The 18,721-nt window shown below is 35.1% G+C and overlaps 1 protein-coding gene across 1 annotated transcript in view; it reads right to left on the reverse strand.

The window, feature by feature from the left end:
• The window catches only part of LOC149798873 (inositol 1,4,5-trisphosphate-gated calcium channel ITPR2-like), a 367,714-nt gene that overhangs the window by 31,713 nt on the left and 317,280 nt on the right, over positions 1 to 18,721 (reverse strand). The window contains exons 58-62 of the mRNA XM_089957788.1: positions 17,744 to 17,913; positions 14,608 to 14,700; positions 12,531 to 12,683; positions 11,542 to 11,650; positions 6,065 to 6,188 (exon numbers count right to left, since the gene is read on the reverse strand). Coding sequence (XP_089813914.1) covers positions 6,065 to 6,188; positions 11,542 to 11,650; positions 12,531 to 12,683; positions 14,608 to 14,700; positions 17,744 to 17,913 — 649 coding nt within the window. The remainder of the gene's footprint in view (positions 1 to 6,064; positions 6,189 to 11,541; positions 11,651 to 12,530; positions 12,684 to 14,607; positions 14,701 to 17,743; positions 17,914 to 18,721) is intronic.

Here is an 18,721-nt window from a genome sequence, read left to right on the forward strand (position 1 = left end):
GCATGGATAATAACTGAGAACAGATCCACTCAAATACAATTTCTGAGGATATTGTCCTAACTTTATGTGCTAAGATGCAAAGCAAATTCATTTTGGTGTGGAGTTATTTTCCAAATATGTTCTATGAATAACCCTCTTTAACCATGATGAAAGTGTCTGTGCTGATATATCATCCTAGAAGAATGAATAGCCCATTTTAACCATGATGAAAATGTCTGTAGTGATATACAAGCCTTTCCCTCCATAAGAAGAATGAATAGCCCACTTTAACCATGATGAAAGTGTCTGTGCTGATATATCATCCTTTCCTTCTGTAAGAGGCATGGTCTTACTCGATGTAATGGCTCAGTCTTTCTCAGTACCACTTCAGGGCTAATTACAATGAGTCCTTTGGAAGACCTTGAGATGAAGTGTCCAGAGTAGACAGGAATTCGTAAATGAAAGTCTGATTCCCTACTAACTGGAGCCTGTTCTTGGCAATGAAAACAGGGGACATCATGAGTAATACTGACCAATCTTGCATACTTTTCAACTCTCACACTGGGAGAAAATAACTGCTGATTTTTGGGGTTGTTCCATGCATAGCTCCCAATCTCATAATATCACCAGATTTTTGCAGAGAACATTATGTCTGTCCATTTTGCAAGTGTAGCTTGGCCCTATGACAGCCTTTAAACAAGTTGGAGGTAAAGAAGACTCTATTTCGTTGTAAGTCTGTAGCTGCTGTTATGGCCTTGACCAGAGTATGTTTGGCTGCTATCTTTAACATGCGAACCATTCCATAAACAGACTTCCACACAAGTCCAGTGAGATTCCTGATGGGAGAAAATAAGCTGTATTCTACCTGTTGAAAGATCACCCTATTAGATACTATATCCAATATTGAGCCCATGGCCAAAGCACTATACATCAACTGCTGGTGAAGCAAATGGAATTCTGGTGTGTGGGACTTGCAGAACCACTGACTACAAGTCAAGGGAAGGTGTATGATGCAACAAAAAACATGGGACTTGTAATTGACCATGTCAGCAGCCCAAAATGTCATTAACTCTGCCAGACTGTGGAAGCAATTGAAAGTAGATTCTTTGTTAGTCAATAATCACTTGATGTCAGAACTTTAGACCAGGCAGTTGTTGTAGAGGAATGAGGACAGAACTCTGATGGGATTAGGAGGAATATTCTTCAGTCGAGGCCTGTAATGTTGAGCCTTCGTGCATCACAGTAAGATCTAATAAAGATGAGGAACTTGAGAGGAAGTTTTTGTCCACTTTGGATAAAGGTAGTGAAGCCAAGATCTCTTTTGATAACTGAGGTTGCTGGAAAGAAACGTTGTGGATGGTGGCTCACTACACTCACAGCACCTCGTAAGCTAGATCGCATTACTTCAGCTGTCGCTAAGTATAAGCTCCCTTTGGGTGGCAAAGGCTTGCGGACAATGAAGTCAGACTTGCATATTATATTTACCGTGTAAATATGCTGTGGCTGGATAAAGTACTGTCAGTTAGGGAGACCAGCTTAAATCTACATTCTTCTGTGAACAAAGGTGAGTTTATTTACTTCAGTAAGTTCACATTTAAACCAAGCTTGTATAAAGGGTGGATTCTTGCTACAGATATACCGCTCATCCATCCCCACCCCACCCTTGCTATCATCAGAGCAATACCGATAGATTTACTTGTTATTGTTCTTGTTTTGGGGTTTTTGCCATTTTTCATTTTATATGTTATACATGACATAACAAACCCCTGTGGAGGTAAATTGGCAATATTGAAACAGATGAGACCATTTATCCCCAATTCCCTCTTGTGCGTCAAATAAAAAAAACGGCAGCCAAAAATGTTTAATGAAAACAAAAAATTCAAGAAGGCAGGGTTAAAAAAGTTTTCCAACAATCACAGCCAATCAGTAAAGAGAATACTGCACAGTAATTTCATGGGCTTATCTGGACCAATCAGAATTACTTAAAGGACTCACGGCACTAATTCCACTCCAATGGTAAACATATGGAAACACTATCATATTCAAAATTCAATAACTTAAAATTTATGGGTGCTGATAATGACACCTATAATTTTTCGTGCACATCTAACCTTGGTGCAAGCTTATGTGTGGAGAACACCATATGACCCGCGGCAATTTGTTTACATACATGTGCATGAAACACGTGTTATTGATTCTGCACCAAATGAATCAGGTGCTACTTTCAGTATTGAGTACTCCTGAGTCAAGCCTGTAAAAATGCTAAAATTGCATCAGTAGAAATTTGTCAATATTTTTGTTACATTACATATAGGATAAGCTCTCAAAAGATATTTTTCCTAAAATTTTAATTTTCATTATTAACCAATTATGGACCACCAAACCTGTAAATACTCTATTATTTCTTCACCCATTTCTAGACTGGTTCACAGTTCTTCCGTATAATTAGTACCATGTGTCCTATAACCAGATTTAATTTTTTTTGAAAAAGTTGTATTTTACTCCTTGATATTAGAGCATAATTGTAAGAAAGAATTGGCCATGCTTGTGCATGGATAATAGTGCAATAGCATTATATGTGATACCAATATCTACAGTTAAATTGCATCCGCATTACATGTTGCTGTGTTGTATTGTACTTATTAATGGCTTATTCTTGTTATTAAAATAATTGTTTTCTGCCTTTGTATCTTCATGTTATCTTTCTATGGCATGCATGCTACACAAAAGAAACACAAGCATGCTGACATCAGCAAGTATGACATCACAGGGTATCAAATTACATGACGCATTGTATTTTCATCTCTCACTGGCTATAAGACAAGTTTTAAATGTTTTAAATTTCAAAATTGCATTTCTTTTCTTGCTGACTCTCACAGAAATAAGATACAGTGCATCCCTATTCACATCAATCAAACAAAACAACTAAGTGTGCTACATGAGAGGTCAAAATGATAAGAGGCCATTGCCCTTTTGTGACTAAAACAAATACACACACCCATGAAGCATCAAGAGATGCTGATATTCCAAACTTATTTAAACTATCATCACATGTGATTCATGACCCCCAAATGTTAATAAAAAGGTATGAAAGCCAACGAAGAGTTCCATAAGCTTTATTAAACTGAATAATTAAATAACATAGTGCTACTTTTTAGTATAAAACTATGGGGAAGGGTGAATAAGCAAAGAATAGACAGAGTAACTTCTTCAAGCCTGGTAATGTTCCCCACAACAAGGGGGGGGAGGAATGTGTATCAACCCAAATAACACATCAGCATGAGGTATGTTACATAAGGACATCAAGAGACAAATTTGAAAAAGCTATCCAAAGTTCCTATAATGCTGACATTGATGTTGGAGACAGAAAGTGTATGCACAAACTGTTATGACTCAAGCTATTAAGTATGCTGGAGGTGGAGAAATGTGTGAAAAACTTTGCTATGCCAAGACAAGTTCATGTCTCTATGCAATATGCAGACACTGATAAAAATTGTCACTGAATACACTACTTGTTAAATTTAAGTAATAGAATTGAATTGCATATTGAAGTTGTCTAATACATAAATATATACCTACATTTACCCAAAGCTCATAAAAAGTTAAGAAAAAGTCTCAAAATCATTACTGTGGCTACTTTCCACTATAAGCAGTGTTAAATTACTTTCTTTTTAATATAAAGCTGAAAAAATGCATACATTATTGAACAAAAGAGAAACAAAGCAAACATTGCAATCACTCAATTACAGTCAAAGGGGAGGTAATACACCTTGATTTGGCAAACCAAATTGCAAGCTCTAATTTACAGCTAAATGATTCCTTACTATTACTTGATGGTAAGAACAGAGCAATGTAGGTTTTATAAATAGCTTTTGTTTCAAATATAAAACCATATTTCTGACATGAAGCTTGTTTTCATTTATTCACAACAACATATATGGTGAACAAAACACATATCGCTTAGTGCACGCAGTAATCAAATGCTGAGATTTGGAATAATGTGTTCTTAGACCACAAGTTGCAACACCCTGAGTATGAAGGTTTTCTATCATGGGACTTGGTACATGAAGAAAAAAGAGATCTGGTTTGGTGGGAGAGAGCAGTATGTTCACCATGCAGTTATACATCAAGAATGTTTCAACTGTATGAAGAGAGGTTGGGGAAGAAAATCTGCCTGTGTAAAGAATGCAATACAGATAGGACTTTTGCAGACTTATATTGGGAATGAAGGGTTGAAAACTATTATTTTAAGTGAAAATATCCCTCCCTGCTCCCTCAACAAAAGGAATGCAGAAAAGTTCCAATACTGTTTGCCCAAAAATGTAATGTACCAATATGAGAAACATGCTGAACATAGAATAGGTGTCAAGGAGTTTAATTCTAGGATAAGAAATTGTAATTGAATCAGGTATAATTGATATTCAATGTGAGTTGACATATAATAATTCAATTTACAGGTTGAGGCAATGCAGCATGTGCAGTTTTGTGCACAGTCCTTATTTTTACAATGTTCTCTGCTTTGATCTGCTGAGTGTGTCTCTAAAGTTAAATGATCAGTACTGATACATAAGTGATTGTGAAATAAGTGGCTTACATATAAAATCTCCCCCACCCCCACCCCCTTTTGGGGAATTGTTGCATGTGTTAAATGGTATTTAACCATATAGGCCAATCTATGGGTACCATCATATGAAATTCTGCCATCAGGCCATACTATGCTCTTTTCCCTATGGCCTGAGCTATCTGCTTCCACTCTCCAGTGTATAAAACCATCCCCATCTGTCTTTTGTATAGAATTTTTCTCCAAAATCACATGCAAACCATGATAAAAAGACTCCATTATGATTGTCATATGTAAAAACCACCAAATTGATACCCTGTATGCACGTGGTAACCATGGAAACAACAAACTCCTATTATGGTATAGGTCGCATATAGGACTCACGGTACTAATTCCACTCCAATGGTAAACATATGGAAACACTATCATATTCAAAATTCAATAACTTAAAATTTATGGGTGCTGATAATGACACCTATAATTTTTCGTGCACATCTAACCTTGGTGCAAGCTTATGTGTGGAGAACACCATATGACCCGCGGCAATTTGTTTACATACATGTGCATGAAACACGTGTTATTGATTCTGCACCAAATGAATCAGGTGCTACTTTCAGTATTGAGTACTCCCGAGTCAAGCCTGTAAAAATGCTAAAATTGCATCAGTAGAAATTTGTCAATATTTTTGTTACATTACATATAGGATAAGCTCTCAAAAGATATTTTTCCTAAAATTTTAATTTTCATTATTAACCAATTATGGACCACCAAACCTGTAAATACTCTATTATTTCTTCACCCATTTCTAGACTGGTTCACAGTTCTTCCGTATAATTAGTACCATGTGTCCTATAGTGATATGTTCACATGTTATAATATCAAACATATGAAACTGCACACACTATATGCAAAGTGTACCGACTTTGTGATAAATTTGTATATCAAATCTCAAAAGCCATGGAGCAACTTGTAGGGTTGAGTTTTATTTTAAGTTATCCATTTGTAGATACATGTACCATGCAAATAACACAATTTAGAGTGCTGGACTTAGTGATCAACTCTCCTGTGAAAATTTAATTTTCTGGAATAAATATATATTGGATACAATTGGAAGCATAAAGTAGGCACTTTCTTCCCTTGGAAAAGAAAAGGTGATGGTGGGGTATTTACGTGGATGAGTGGATCTATTAGACAGAATACAGAACTGTCATTTTTAAACTTTGAATATTAGTAACAGGACCTAGGAACTATACAAAATCCTGTTTCTTGTCTACATGCAACCTCCAGCTCATAACAAACTATTTCTGTAGTTTAGTGCATCGATAGCGGTGAAAGTCTCCATTACATCACAGCAACTCAACAGACTCAGAACAATATTCAGCATCAATGAGTGGCTTCCATGATGATGACCATCTCGGTTGACGACCATAAAAATTATCTTTTGTTTACTTCCAAGTTAATATTGCCTTGTTTTTAAAAAAATTTCAGACATTTACATTTGGAACCAAAGACAAGTATACATACCATTGGTTGTGACAGCCTGTATGACTCGCTTCAGCAGCTGGTTCAGTTCAGGCAAATGTAAGAGGTGAAAGGCAAAGAAATATCCATGTACAGCTGTCCCTGCTGCTGAACAGGCCAGAAATATCTGCACAAATATATATATATATATATATATATATATATATATATATATATATATATATATATATACATACACACACACACACACACACACACACACACAAAGGAGGCTGACAAAGGTATCCATTGTATGCAAGATCTGCATAACAAGTATTGTATTCAATTGTGTATGAAAGAAACTACATAAAGCAAATATCTCACTCTTGATAAATCATTGATCTCACCATACACAGAGCAATCATCTCACTCTAGTTAAAGCAATGATCTCATCATATGCAAAGCAATTATCTCACTCTAGATAAAGCAATGATCTCACTGTGTATAAAGCAATTATCTCACTCCTGATAAAGCAATAATCTCACTGTAAATAAAGCAATTATCTCTAGATAAATCAATGATCTCACCATACATAAAGCAATTATCTCACTCTAGATAAAGCAATGATCTGTATGCAAAGCAATTATCTCACTCTAGATAAAGCAATGATCTCATTGTATATAAAGAATTATCTTACTCTTGACAAAGCAATGATCTCACTCTAGATAAAACAACTATCTCACAATGTATAAAATTTGTGTTACATTAAATACTTATTTTCTATTTCTTTCTTTTCTTGGTGGTGGGAAGGAGGAGGTGCACTTTTAGTTTAGGTGGAATATGTTACTGAATGTTTTTATACCCCCCCCCCATTCTTTTACAAAATTTAAATTTCAGTATTTCATGTATGTATCAATGATTTTCATACAATGAGATATTTGGTTCATTAACCCTTTACCTCAAAGAGTGTATGGATAAATTTGTAGGCAGTTGATATACATGTGCTTTTGTTGTTGTTGTGGGGTTTAATGCCATTTTTCAGCACATAATAGGCTATACATGGCGGCCAGTATTAATGGTGGAGGAAAAACACAGGGAAACCCCAGAAAGAACCACCGACCCACGAGAAGCTACTGGCAAGATTTCTCACATACCAACAATGGCCGAATCCAAGACTCAAACCCATGCAGACAAAGGTGAGACAGCAGTGATCCGTAATGGTGAGTGCTTTAGACCACTCGGCCACTCAGGGCCCTGTTATCTATGTGCTAAAGTAAAACAGTGCAGTGAGCTATAAATAGAACATCTGTTACTTATTTGACTCCATACACAGAGGCCTGCCTGTTGACTGTCATAGCAGTGTAGTATATGTTACATTCAACATCAATTTTAACAACTTTACATTTTTTGTACACATTTATTATGTACAGAAATATTTTAAGAATACAATCTAATCATTATAGCTGTATAATTATTTTTCACTGAAGAATTTCGTAGGTGCCTTAAAATCTTTAGAGAACTCGTTCACTGTCAAGCCAATGAAGCCATGTGACCTGAACTATTGCTGCCATTTCTCATACTCAAAATTTACCAGTTATTTCTCTACGTCTACATCACTAAATCATCTGCATTTGATAACTTATAAAAACTCATTGTTGCCTTCATCAATATCAGAATCTTACCTAAGTTATCGAAGCTTTCATTGTAGTGATTCTAATCATGCAAACTCCAGAAAAGTACCGAATGAAATCTGCAGCCTCCAAGTTAGAGAGTGGAGAATCTGACCCAGTTACTTTAAATAGCAGATTATGACTAGAATTTAAATAGCAACCACGTGATCTGATGTAATGGTCATTCAAATCAATGAATGTAGTACCTAATAGGGGATTTTCCCTGAAAGTGGCACTATGAAAACCAGCTGAAAATGGCTGATGTTTACAGCGGGTGTCCAAAGGCGCTTCCATGCAAAATTGAGTAGAGGCATTCAAAGGCGCTTCCATGAGAATCAGGTAGAGGTATCCAAAGGCGCTTACACGAGAATCAGGTAGATAGAGGTATCCAAAGGCACTTACATGAGGTAAAGGGTTAATTTTCTTTAATTTTAACATAAAATAAGAACTTACTTGAAATTTCTACGACTTATTATTCATTCAATCACTGCCAGTACAAAATAATTAGGCTGATTCTACCTGGAACTTAAGCAGACTCCAGGCAGAATCTGCCTAAAATGTTACAAATCTGGTTAATACACAGGCAGACATGGAAAACTGGAGAAGTCAAAGATGAATCCATCTAGAGTCCGTCTAACTCTAAGATGGACTTTTGTCAAAATTACTGCTATATAATACATCTTTGGACATAATTTTGGACTTGGTTGATTTTCCACCCACCATCTAGGTGGAATTAGGAACTTAGTCACTGGCATCTATAATATGAAAGGAGGAATCTGGACTTAGTTTATTTTCTAACCAACATCTAAGTCAGAATGAAGAACTTAGTCATTTACATCAGTTAAATAAGGCAGAATTAGGACTTGTGTCTGTAAAGTTAAATGACTGAAAATATAGTGATATTTTGTGATTGTAATATCACTGACATTTCAATGAAAAGATCAATAAGATATAATATAATTTATTGTTTCTTGTACAATCTGAATGATCTTCAGCAGCATTTATATTTCCTGTTTCTCACAGCTGTAATTTTATTGTTTATTTTGGGCACACATTTTATTTCCACATCTTTCCTTGTTATATTTTTCAAATTTTGTTGCTGTTGTTTGTTGTATTTTTGTTTAACTTCAATTGGATTTAACTGCCCTCAAACAAGTTTTCATCTTATTTTCATTTTAAAACAGAATTTCACTTTTCTCCTGACCTGAATATGATTTTCCATGATATGGTCCCTTTTTTAATATTGTCTCTGAAACGTTTTTTAAATAATAATGCTCTATCTGGTCCCATTCCACAACGAGCTTTCTAATAAGTATTTGTTCCATTTATTGTTTAACAGATGATTGCTGTAAATAGCTTTCTGATTGGTCAAAATTTTGTACTTGCCCAATGAATCGCTGCTTTAACGGAAACTGATGGGAATGAGCATGCTTGCTTAACATGGCGATTCAAATTTTTGAGCGGGATACGAGATTGAATAACTATTTGAAAAATGTGCAGCAATGAGAATAGCTTGATTGCAAAGTCAGTGGGAACGTAATTGGTAGATCTGTAAGAAAAATGAACGCTAGGACTAGCATTTTGCTTTTTGTGCCATAAAGAGCTTTACAGAAGCGGCTAATGTGCTAAATTGGACAAGGAATTGTACCAAGATGATTTTAAAGTTATATAACTTCAAACTGATTAACTTCAGAATTTAAGGAGGGACAATGTATAGATCACTGATGGGAATTGTTGCCAGATACCCATGTCTATCAAAGATATTCATATCTTTATGGAATTTTCTTGGCTGAACAGTAGAATCCTCTTTCAGTATCATGAGGCATTATTGTGTATATTATCAAAATATTCTAGGTGTGTTAGAAGTCAGTGTAAAATAAAAGTAATTATGGAACAAGGACTAACTCAAGAGACCACAACAGCATCATAGTTTGTACAGTCAAAGATCAAGTCTACAGTACAAGTGACATAAGGCAGGCTCCTAGCTTTTCTTCTTTTCATAATTCATGTCTCAAATGGATGCTTTTCTGTGATTTTGTATTATTTTCACAGTTGAATTTTTCGATGCAGATTAATATTTTATATTTTATATATGTTTATGTGTTCACAGATGCCTGTGCATATGTTCCGGGCTTGATACTTTGATTTTTAAATTAACTTAATTATTTAGTGTCAAGCCAGATTCTTCACATCATGTTGTATATACTGTATATGTTGTACATCACAGACAGAAGGCCTCAAGTAGATTAGTTCTTTAGCTGAGTTACCTTCTATAAATAAAGTCTATATTATTATCATTATCATTATTATTATTATTATTAACTCCCATATCTATTGCCTTAAATGTCATATAATTACAACATCTGTATATTATTTTTCATGCAGACTTAAATATCACTTTGGTTAATAAAGTCCTGTTTAATTCATATCCATTATTTCTTTGAAACCTTCTGAAATGTCTGAAAAACTACAGAAACTTCAGTAAAATACTATATAATGATCAAAATTTTTGTGAAATCTCACGAAAGTTTTAGTCAAATTTTTTGTGAAACCTCACAAATATTTCAGTGAAATTTTAGTGAGATCTCACCATAATTTCAATGAAAGTTTTGGTTGAAATATTTGAGAAATCTCACTAAACTTTAAAGTGAAATGAAAAAGACTTAAGTGATGCCATCATGGATTAGGTTTTGTATGCAAGAAAGAAATTGAGGACAAGAAAAACCTAAATCTTATTCGATAATGTCTGTCAAAATAAAATGTATGATCCATTTTAAAAATTATTGTGAATATTTATCATTGATTCTCAATAATGTATAAGGATCATTAGGAAGTTTAACAGAAATCTGAAGTATATTTGTTATGGTTTAGGCAGAAAGCGCTTAAAAAACCAGTCTGAAATCCACCTTGACATTGTCATTATTGGATGGGGTTTCTGCAGGTATTTTCATCTAATTAGGCAGAAGTAAAGATTCCACCTAGTAACAGACAGAATAATTTGCATATTTCAAGCTATATTCCACCTTGCATCCACCCTGAATCTGCCTAAAACATGATAATACGGGGAATCTAGGCTAAATAAGTGGAATAAACATATTCCTCCTAGTAATAGACGGAGTAATTTGCATATTTCGGGCCATATTCCACCCTGAATCCACCTAAAATTTATAATAAGTGGAAATTAGGCTTTAGGTGAAATCCGCTTTAAAATTCCACTTGGAATCTGGTTAAAGTCAGGGCAGAAGTTTTCATACAGGTGGAATAGTCTCCATGTTTCTTGATTAAAGATGAAAACAAATTAAGTTGGAGAGGCATTAGTCGTTTTTAATATAAATCAGTCAAACATTAGCTTCAAGTTCAAACTTAGTTCATGTGATAATTTTCTGCATCACCTAACTTAGCTTAACTTTCAAACAATTGCATAGGTACCTCTTAATATATTTAACCAGTAATGCTACATTTCATTAGCTGGTTCAAGGTTTCATTCAGGAGAATCAGATGCCACCTATTATGCACAAGCCCATAAGGCAATTTACTTAGAATATGGGTGGGGCCCTATCATGATTTAGATCCATCCACACAGTTCCTTGTATAACAACTTTTATTTTGTAAATCACAGCTTGGTATTCACATCTCAGATGAGAAAACACTGTTGGTTGCCAACTCTGCCATGAAGCTTGAAATAACTAACACCCTGTTGGTAACAGACTCTGCCATGAGGCCTGAAATGACTAACATCTTTCTGGTTAAAGACTCTGCAGTAAGGCTTGAAATGACTAACAAATCTTTTGTACCGACTGTTTATCATCCAAGGTTGTACTGTATCTAACATTCCTCAACTAGTTTATAGTGATTGTATACGGTACTGACCAGGTAGTATATGGTCCTCATGCCATATGCTTTAACTTCCAGATGAGATTCTCCTTTCTTCTTATTCCACGACATGTCCTGTTCTTCTTCCACCACCTCATCCCTTTTTCTGGAAGGCAAGCAAAATATGTATGACTCCTCTACTGGAGCTAATCAGCTGTTATTACATCACACTGTACAGGTAATTTAAAAAAAATCAATAAGATGATTTATTTTCCATGACTTTTCCTGGAGGCCTGCTAACAAAGTAAAGCAGAATATTTTTACTTAAACAGAAAAGACACATCGTTACTGGATTAACAGTATGTTTTTTTTTGCGCAGAGGACGAAGAAGACCATGGTGATCTGGACTGTTCTAGAAAATTCCAGTCAATTCATTCAAAAGCAGTCATTTCTAGAAAAGTGCCACATAATCTATGCTAAATATGAATACATTTTAAAATAATGCCACATAAACCATCCTAAATATTAATACAATGTTCAAAAATGCCACATAAACTAAAATGTCATACAACTTATGATAAATACTGAAACATTGTATCTCATAGTAACCTTGCTTTGAGCTAACTTTTTACTAACTACCATACTAGATCTTATGGAGAATGTTGAAAAAAATACCAGGATATGATTAAAGACATTAACAAGTGTACTATGCTTAAAGCTGACAATAAATAACACATAATATAAATATTTTGAAAGCAGTGAAACTAATTTGTTTTTAAAAATTATCATTTTTATACTTTATAATATGTGTAAATTTCAATTAACAAGTTATGTCTGTGCAGAATATCATATTCTGTGCAATTCATTTGCATGCCTCATTAGAACTACTTTGTAATACAACATTACTTTATAAATTAAATCTATCCACTAAACAAAAGAACAATAAAAAGGTGGAAAAATATGGTTTTTTTAATTATGAGAGCTCAAAATGTAAGGGGAAGTAACTCAAACAAAAATGATCCTAGTATTGTTATCTACCCACTTACTTGAAGAGTTGCGTGACATCTCCAAATGAGGGGAAGGTGGGACGATTTGATATGACATAGGAAATGAATATGCACAGTGACAGGAAGTTGTGAACTCCTCCTAGTGCATACATCACGGTCTGGCCATCAGAATATGCATAGGATGGTAAGTACCTGGGATAGGAAAAAAAAAGAACCTCAATGCAATTACATGAACAAACAAAATGTCTACATTATAATGAATTAAAATTTAAGTACTTTCACTACACACGTGAAAAGGATGCCGAACTTTTATCAGCATCATATGTGGAACAAGAGTCCATTGAATGACTGATGCTCTACTGTCTAAACAATTATTTCCAGGAATTCAAGATATTGCCATCGTTTTATTTTCAACTGCTGAGTTCTGAACCATCTCTGATATATGTGAGCATCATGATTTTCAAATTCATCATTGTGGCAGCTATATTGGATGCAATATTGGCACCATTTTCATTCAGGACAGTGTTGTTTATACACGTTCAGTTAGAAGGAAATGTTAAAGAAGTTTTAATGAAAAGAAAACATTTATTTCATCACTACTAAGGAATCTGGTGTCAGAAAGATTCAAATAAACATTGTCAGTCATACACATTCTACAACAGTGAAAGAAAGGACAGGCAATTAAAGTTATATCCAGATGTTTGTACCCTGATTTTAATGACAAGGTGATTATTCATATTTATTCTGAAATAACACTGATACAAGATTTACCACATCAATTCCATAACATGTCTGTGATTTTTTAAATTAAAATATTAAACATCCCAAACTCAGTTATGGCATACATATTTTATATGTAAATATTACTTATATCTGTGTGATCCCTTTCTAGAAAGGCCACCTCTCTTATAAGGCCACTATCATGCTGCAGAAGGAGTGGCCTTTTAAGGAGTCCACTTTAAAAATGGACACCTCTTCAATTACATCTCTGTAGTGTGTGAAATATCTCACTAGTGGAGTATGAAATATATAACACAGGGTAATAACATACTTTATCACATAGCTGGCACACTTAATATACAATGTTTGCAGTTTCATATTTTTGTCAACTATATGTGAATCAGTCTGGTCAAAATAAGGCCATGAAATTCTTGTACACTATCCTAATTACTCATTGGCTGTGGCCATGGGAATTTGACTTGCTTCACCTTTTTTGTTTTTTGTAGTATTACCATCAACAATTTGGTGGCCAACTTTCCCATGGATTGCTCAAGGGAAATTGGGCAAAAAAGGTTATGTCTGTCAGAATATGGCCACAGGGAATCACTGCAAATGAAATCCTCAGTTTCATTCAATGGCTTGCAAAAGCTGGAATTTATTTAACTCATTGAATAAATTCATTATCAAATCATTTGAGACAGTCCTCTATATGTTAAACTCATAATTCCATTACCACTGAGTGTTAGGGTTCTATAAAATTAAAACAGAAAACCTGTTACTTAGATGATTCCATACCAATATGCATGCCTGCAAAATTTATAACAGGACAGAATAGGTTTAGTTCAACCAAAATTTTGACCATTTTACCTGTTTTGTACATATATGTTATCTAAAAATAGGTTTCAGAGCAAAGCTGGACCTTATGGCTGTATAAATATTTTTCACTGCAGAATTTTTGATATGCTTCAAAACATGAGGCTTTAAAGTCATAATTCACATTATATATGAAAGTGATGAACAAAATTTGTGGCCTCCAGTTTGCATTTGGAAATTTCTAACTGTAATTATCTGTAATTAACAGATTACTATTTTATCCTAAATAGTGTTGTGATCTGTCTGGATCTGATATGTAAGGCCAAATAGATAAAATATGTATGGCTCTGGTTACACTTATATGGTGGTGGGGGGGTTAAATGAAGCATAAACTGGAAAATAATATCTTTCAAATCCTGAATTTACATTAGACTCAATTTACACCCCTTTGTTCATTTTTGTTCTCCAAATTTTCTTTCTCTAAAAATTAAATGTAGGGTTGGTAGGGAAAAAACTGGGTTGGTCAGGTAACCAGATCTACACATACTTTTTTATTTGGCCTGATAAGGTAGATGGGACTTACAGTTCTGTTCCATCAGTACCAGCCTTCCAAGAGACAAGGACCAAAAGGGTTATGGCCAGCGTCACTAACATCACTACAATATTCATTGGTAGCCTGCAAAATACTGAATATTTAAGCCTCAAGCACTTAGTTATAATAATTCAAATACTGTAAAAACTTGCTTGTAAGTCAGAGTCAAATGCCAGGAACACAGACCCTGAGCTTGCTTGTAAGTCAGAGTCAAATGCCAGGAACATAGACCCTGATCTTGCTTGTAAGTCAGTTTCAAATGCCAGGAACACAGACCCTAATCTTGCTTGTAAGTCAGAGTCAAATGCCAGGAACACAGACCCTGATCTTGCTTGTAAGTCAGTTTCAAATGCCAAGAACAAAGACCCTGATCTTGCTTATAAGTCAGGATCAAATGCCAGGAACACAGATACTGATCTTGCTTGTAAGTCAGGGTCAAATGCCAAGAACAAAGACCCTGATCTTGCTTATAAGTCAGGATCAAATGCCAGGAACACAGACCCTGATCTTGCTTGTAAGTCAGGGTCAAATGCCAAGAACAAAGACCCTGATCTTGCTTATAAGTCAGTGTTAAATGCCAAGAACACAGACCCTGATCTTGCTTGTAAGTCAGGGTCAAATGCCAGGAACACAGACCCTGATCTTGCTTGTAAGTTAGGGTCAAATGCCAAGAACACAGACCCTGATCTTGCTTGTAAGTCAGGGTCAACTGCCAAGAACACAGACCCTGATCTTGCTTGTAAGTCAGGGTCAAATGCCAGGAACACAGACCCTGACCTTGCTTGTAAGTCAGGGTCAACTGCCAAGAACACAGACCCTGATCTTGCTTGTACGTCAGGGTCAAATGCCAGGAACACAGACCCTGATCTTGCTTGTAAGTCAGAGTCAAATGCCAGGAACACAGACCCTGATCTTGCTTGTAAGTCAGGGTCAACTGCCAAGAACACAGATACTGATCTGCTGCAATATAATTTGCTGCTAGAGTAGGATCAAAACTATTTATTCTACCTATTAATCTTAACAAAATGCATAGACCCAGATCTGTAGGTGCATTATGTGATGGCAGATCAGTATCTATGCAGCTTGCACCTAGGTCTGACTTGTATGCAAAAATTGAATCACTAGAATAATTACTGCAACTTGCTTCAAAAACTCTTATCCCAGAGAATAGTACACCACACCAACTGAAACGGTGCTTGGTTCCAAAATTGTATGTAGCAACTAAGTATAAACAGTAGGTCACTGTAACCTTATTTTATAAGCAATAAGATTATTCCTTAACATAATTTCACAAAAAGGTTACTTAATTAATTTTTTGCCCACAGGAGTAACCAACATTTAACTCATTATTACCGCTGGTGCCACATCTGTACGTCAGGAGGTAGTACTCTACTTCTGAGCTCTGAAGCATCAAGGTCATTTAAGATACACCCAAATGGGTTGTATTACAGAACAGTAGACAGATGTATCTCTACAAGGATACCAAATAATCTGGACTTTCTACTCACATTAAAAAATACAGAGGGTAAAACATTTTTTGAGACCTGATTTTTTGCACCAAAGGTTTGCCCATCAAAATCAGGTTTTGTGTCCTGATTTTGGACTTTTTGGCCTCAGTTCTAAGGCAGACCAGCTTAAACTGACAGGAAAACCTTTGCAAAAAGGAGGATAAGTTGGGGATTTCAAGTAAAAGTGGCTAGGACACAAAGATGAGGGGTCCAATAAGCAAAACAAAGAAAAAATAAAAAAAAAGAGCTCAAACTTTTACCCTTCTGCACACGCGCGAGCAAAATAGCCAGTTAAAAACACAACTAGGCATCAGGCCAAATGGAAAGCACTTGCAATTTTTTTGGATGTATTCAGAAGCAACCCCCAGAATGTGTTTCCTATTCATATTTGAGACAACAATGAAAAAAAATTCCAAGGGTTAATGAGTTAAATTAATGAATTATACAGCCTGGTATGGACAGATGTTGAGGCTATGGGAGTTAATTGCTTCACAAATAGGTATGCCAAAACAACAACAGACCAAGTGACCATGTAGAGAAAGTAAATATTGCTGCATATTTACTACTCACTAATATGCATTAACATTCCAAGTTTCAACAGTGCATAGCTGAAACAGCTTGATTAGTATAAATGTAATTGGAATAACGATACTGAAGGTTAACCAAAGACTAAAGGTACAACATTACTCATTGTGAAAATTAGGTTACCCGGTGACCAACATTGGCATGGTTGAGTTACTTTCCTTGAGAGACATCCGCATAGTGATTTCCATGAAATAGGGCCATGATATTGCTGGTATAATTAATACATAATGAATGAACACAAATGGACAAAATGAAAAAGACAAAAAGAACAAACAAAATGTTATCTCCCTTTCCCACTTTGTTGGTGAGGTGATAACTAAGCAATTACTTGAGAGTTGTACAGTTATCTGCTGACCTTCGAGTAAAGTCACATAATTTGATATAAGCCTGCAGCTTTATCATTGTCAGTTGTCTGAGATTATTTGTTAGATGTTGTTGTTGTTGTTGTGCTTTGGATTTTTAACGTAGCTTTAACAATTTTTCAGTCATATCGCTACGTTGTCTGCAGTGTGGCAGTTTACTGTGATGTCTAGCACTGGGGCATCATGTCCTAGACATGTAGCATGATGTCCCACCCAGTCATGTTATCCTGACACCAGGACAACCAGTCCAAACACTAACCAAGCTGAGTGTCAAGTGAGGTAACTGCTAGGAACATTTTTCAAAGTCTCTGGTATAACTCGGCTGGGGTTTGAACCTGCGACCTCCCATGTCCGAGGTGGAAACTCTAACCACAAGGCCACCAGAGCAGTCTATTTGTTATATGTGAAAAAAAAAAAAAAAAAAAAAAAAACCACCGAAGAAATTCAATGTAATCACTAAAGCATGAAATGTAATTACTATAGCATGAAATGGATGAATAGTTTTGTAATAAAGAATACTAATCTGATTTGTAATCTTAAGTAAAATTTTGACTTTACTTGTACTCCTACTGGAAGTGTTTAGTGCTCACTTCCAACAAATTGGACAAGATTTGCAATATTTAGAAATTGGATTTGTTAATAGTATAACCAGAAGCCAATAGCTCAACCCACCATAACTTGACTAGCAGCCTGCCAATTGGGTTGGCATGGACATTCCTCTGATACTTGATGTCTTTTATGATGTCGCTAGACCAGTCCATAAAATCTCTTAATTTGTTGCTGGGTGAGGAGCGGTCCACTTCATACTTAAATTTCTCCTTGATCTCTTCACGGAGCACATTCTGTGGAAAACAACATACATGTAGGATTAGAGTTGTAACTTAATTAACAAAAAATCAAAAGATTTCTTAAAATAGCTTTCTCATTCATGAGAACAATTTGAAAAATTGGTAAAATTGTCATAATTAGTAAATACTCTTAATTTTTAGAAAAAGAGAAAGAATATATCTGTGATCATCCTGAATGTGATGGCAGTCCTCTCCCAAACACCTCTCCCATTCATCAATGTTTGAAAACCCATATTGTACAAACTTGAACATAAACAATGCTTACATAAGTCACTTTTATGAAGATTTTTGAATATATATATAATGGCATAAAAGACAAAACAGAAACTAGGGAACATTCTTCTCTAGATGAGAAACACTATTGCAAGTTGATAACATAGATTGAACCAAAACTCTGCAGGCTGAACAAAACTTCAAGGAATCCAAGATAAGTTGATTTCTTCTGTCATTTTATTCCTTCGAACTATTGGGTATAGAAACTGATTTTTTTTTTACAAAGTGTTCTAGGTGGCATTATTAAAGATATTCTTCAGATATATCTACAAACCAGGTTTGTTAAAACTATATTCATACCATTTGGTATTGTCATGCACACAGACCAGTATTGATAAAATCTCAAGTTACAAATTGTTTGTATTGTCATGCACACAGACCAGTATGACAAAAAACTCAGGATTTGTCTGTACAGATATGCACACAGACCAGTGCAGTTAAAGACTTCTGAACTTAAAATCAATGTTTACATGCTGACTTATGTCCAAGACTGCAACTGGTATCACAAGAGACCTTTTGGTGAATGTTG

Source organism: Sinohyriopsis cumingii, chromosome 5 (genome assembly GCF_028554795.1).
Source record: "Sinohyriopsis cumingii isolate HCF-2022 chromosome 5, ASM2855479v2, whole genome shotgun sequence".
In the NCBI taxonomy this organism is placed as follows: Eukaryota; Metazoa; Mollusca; class Bivalvia; order Unionida; family Unionidae; genus Sinohyriopsis; species Sinohyriopsis cumingii.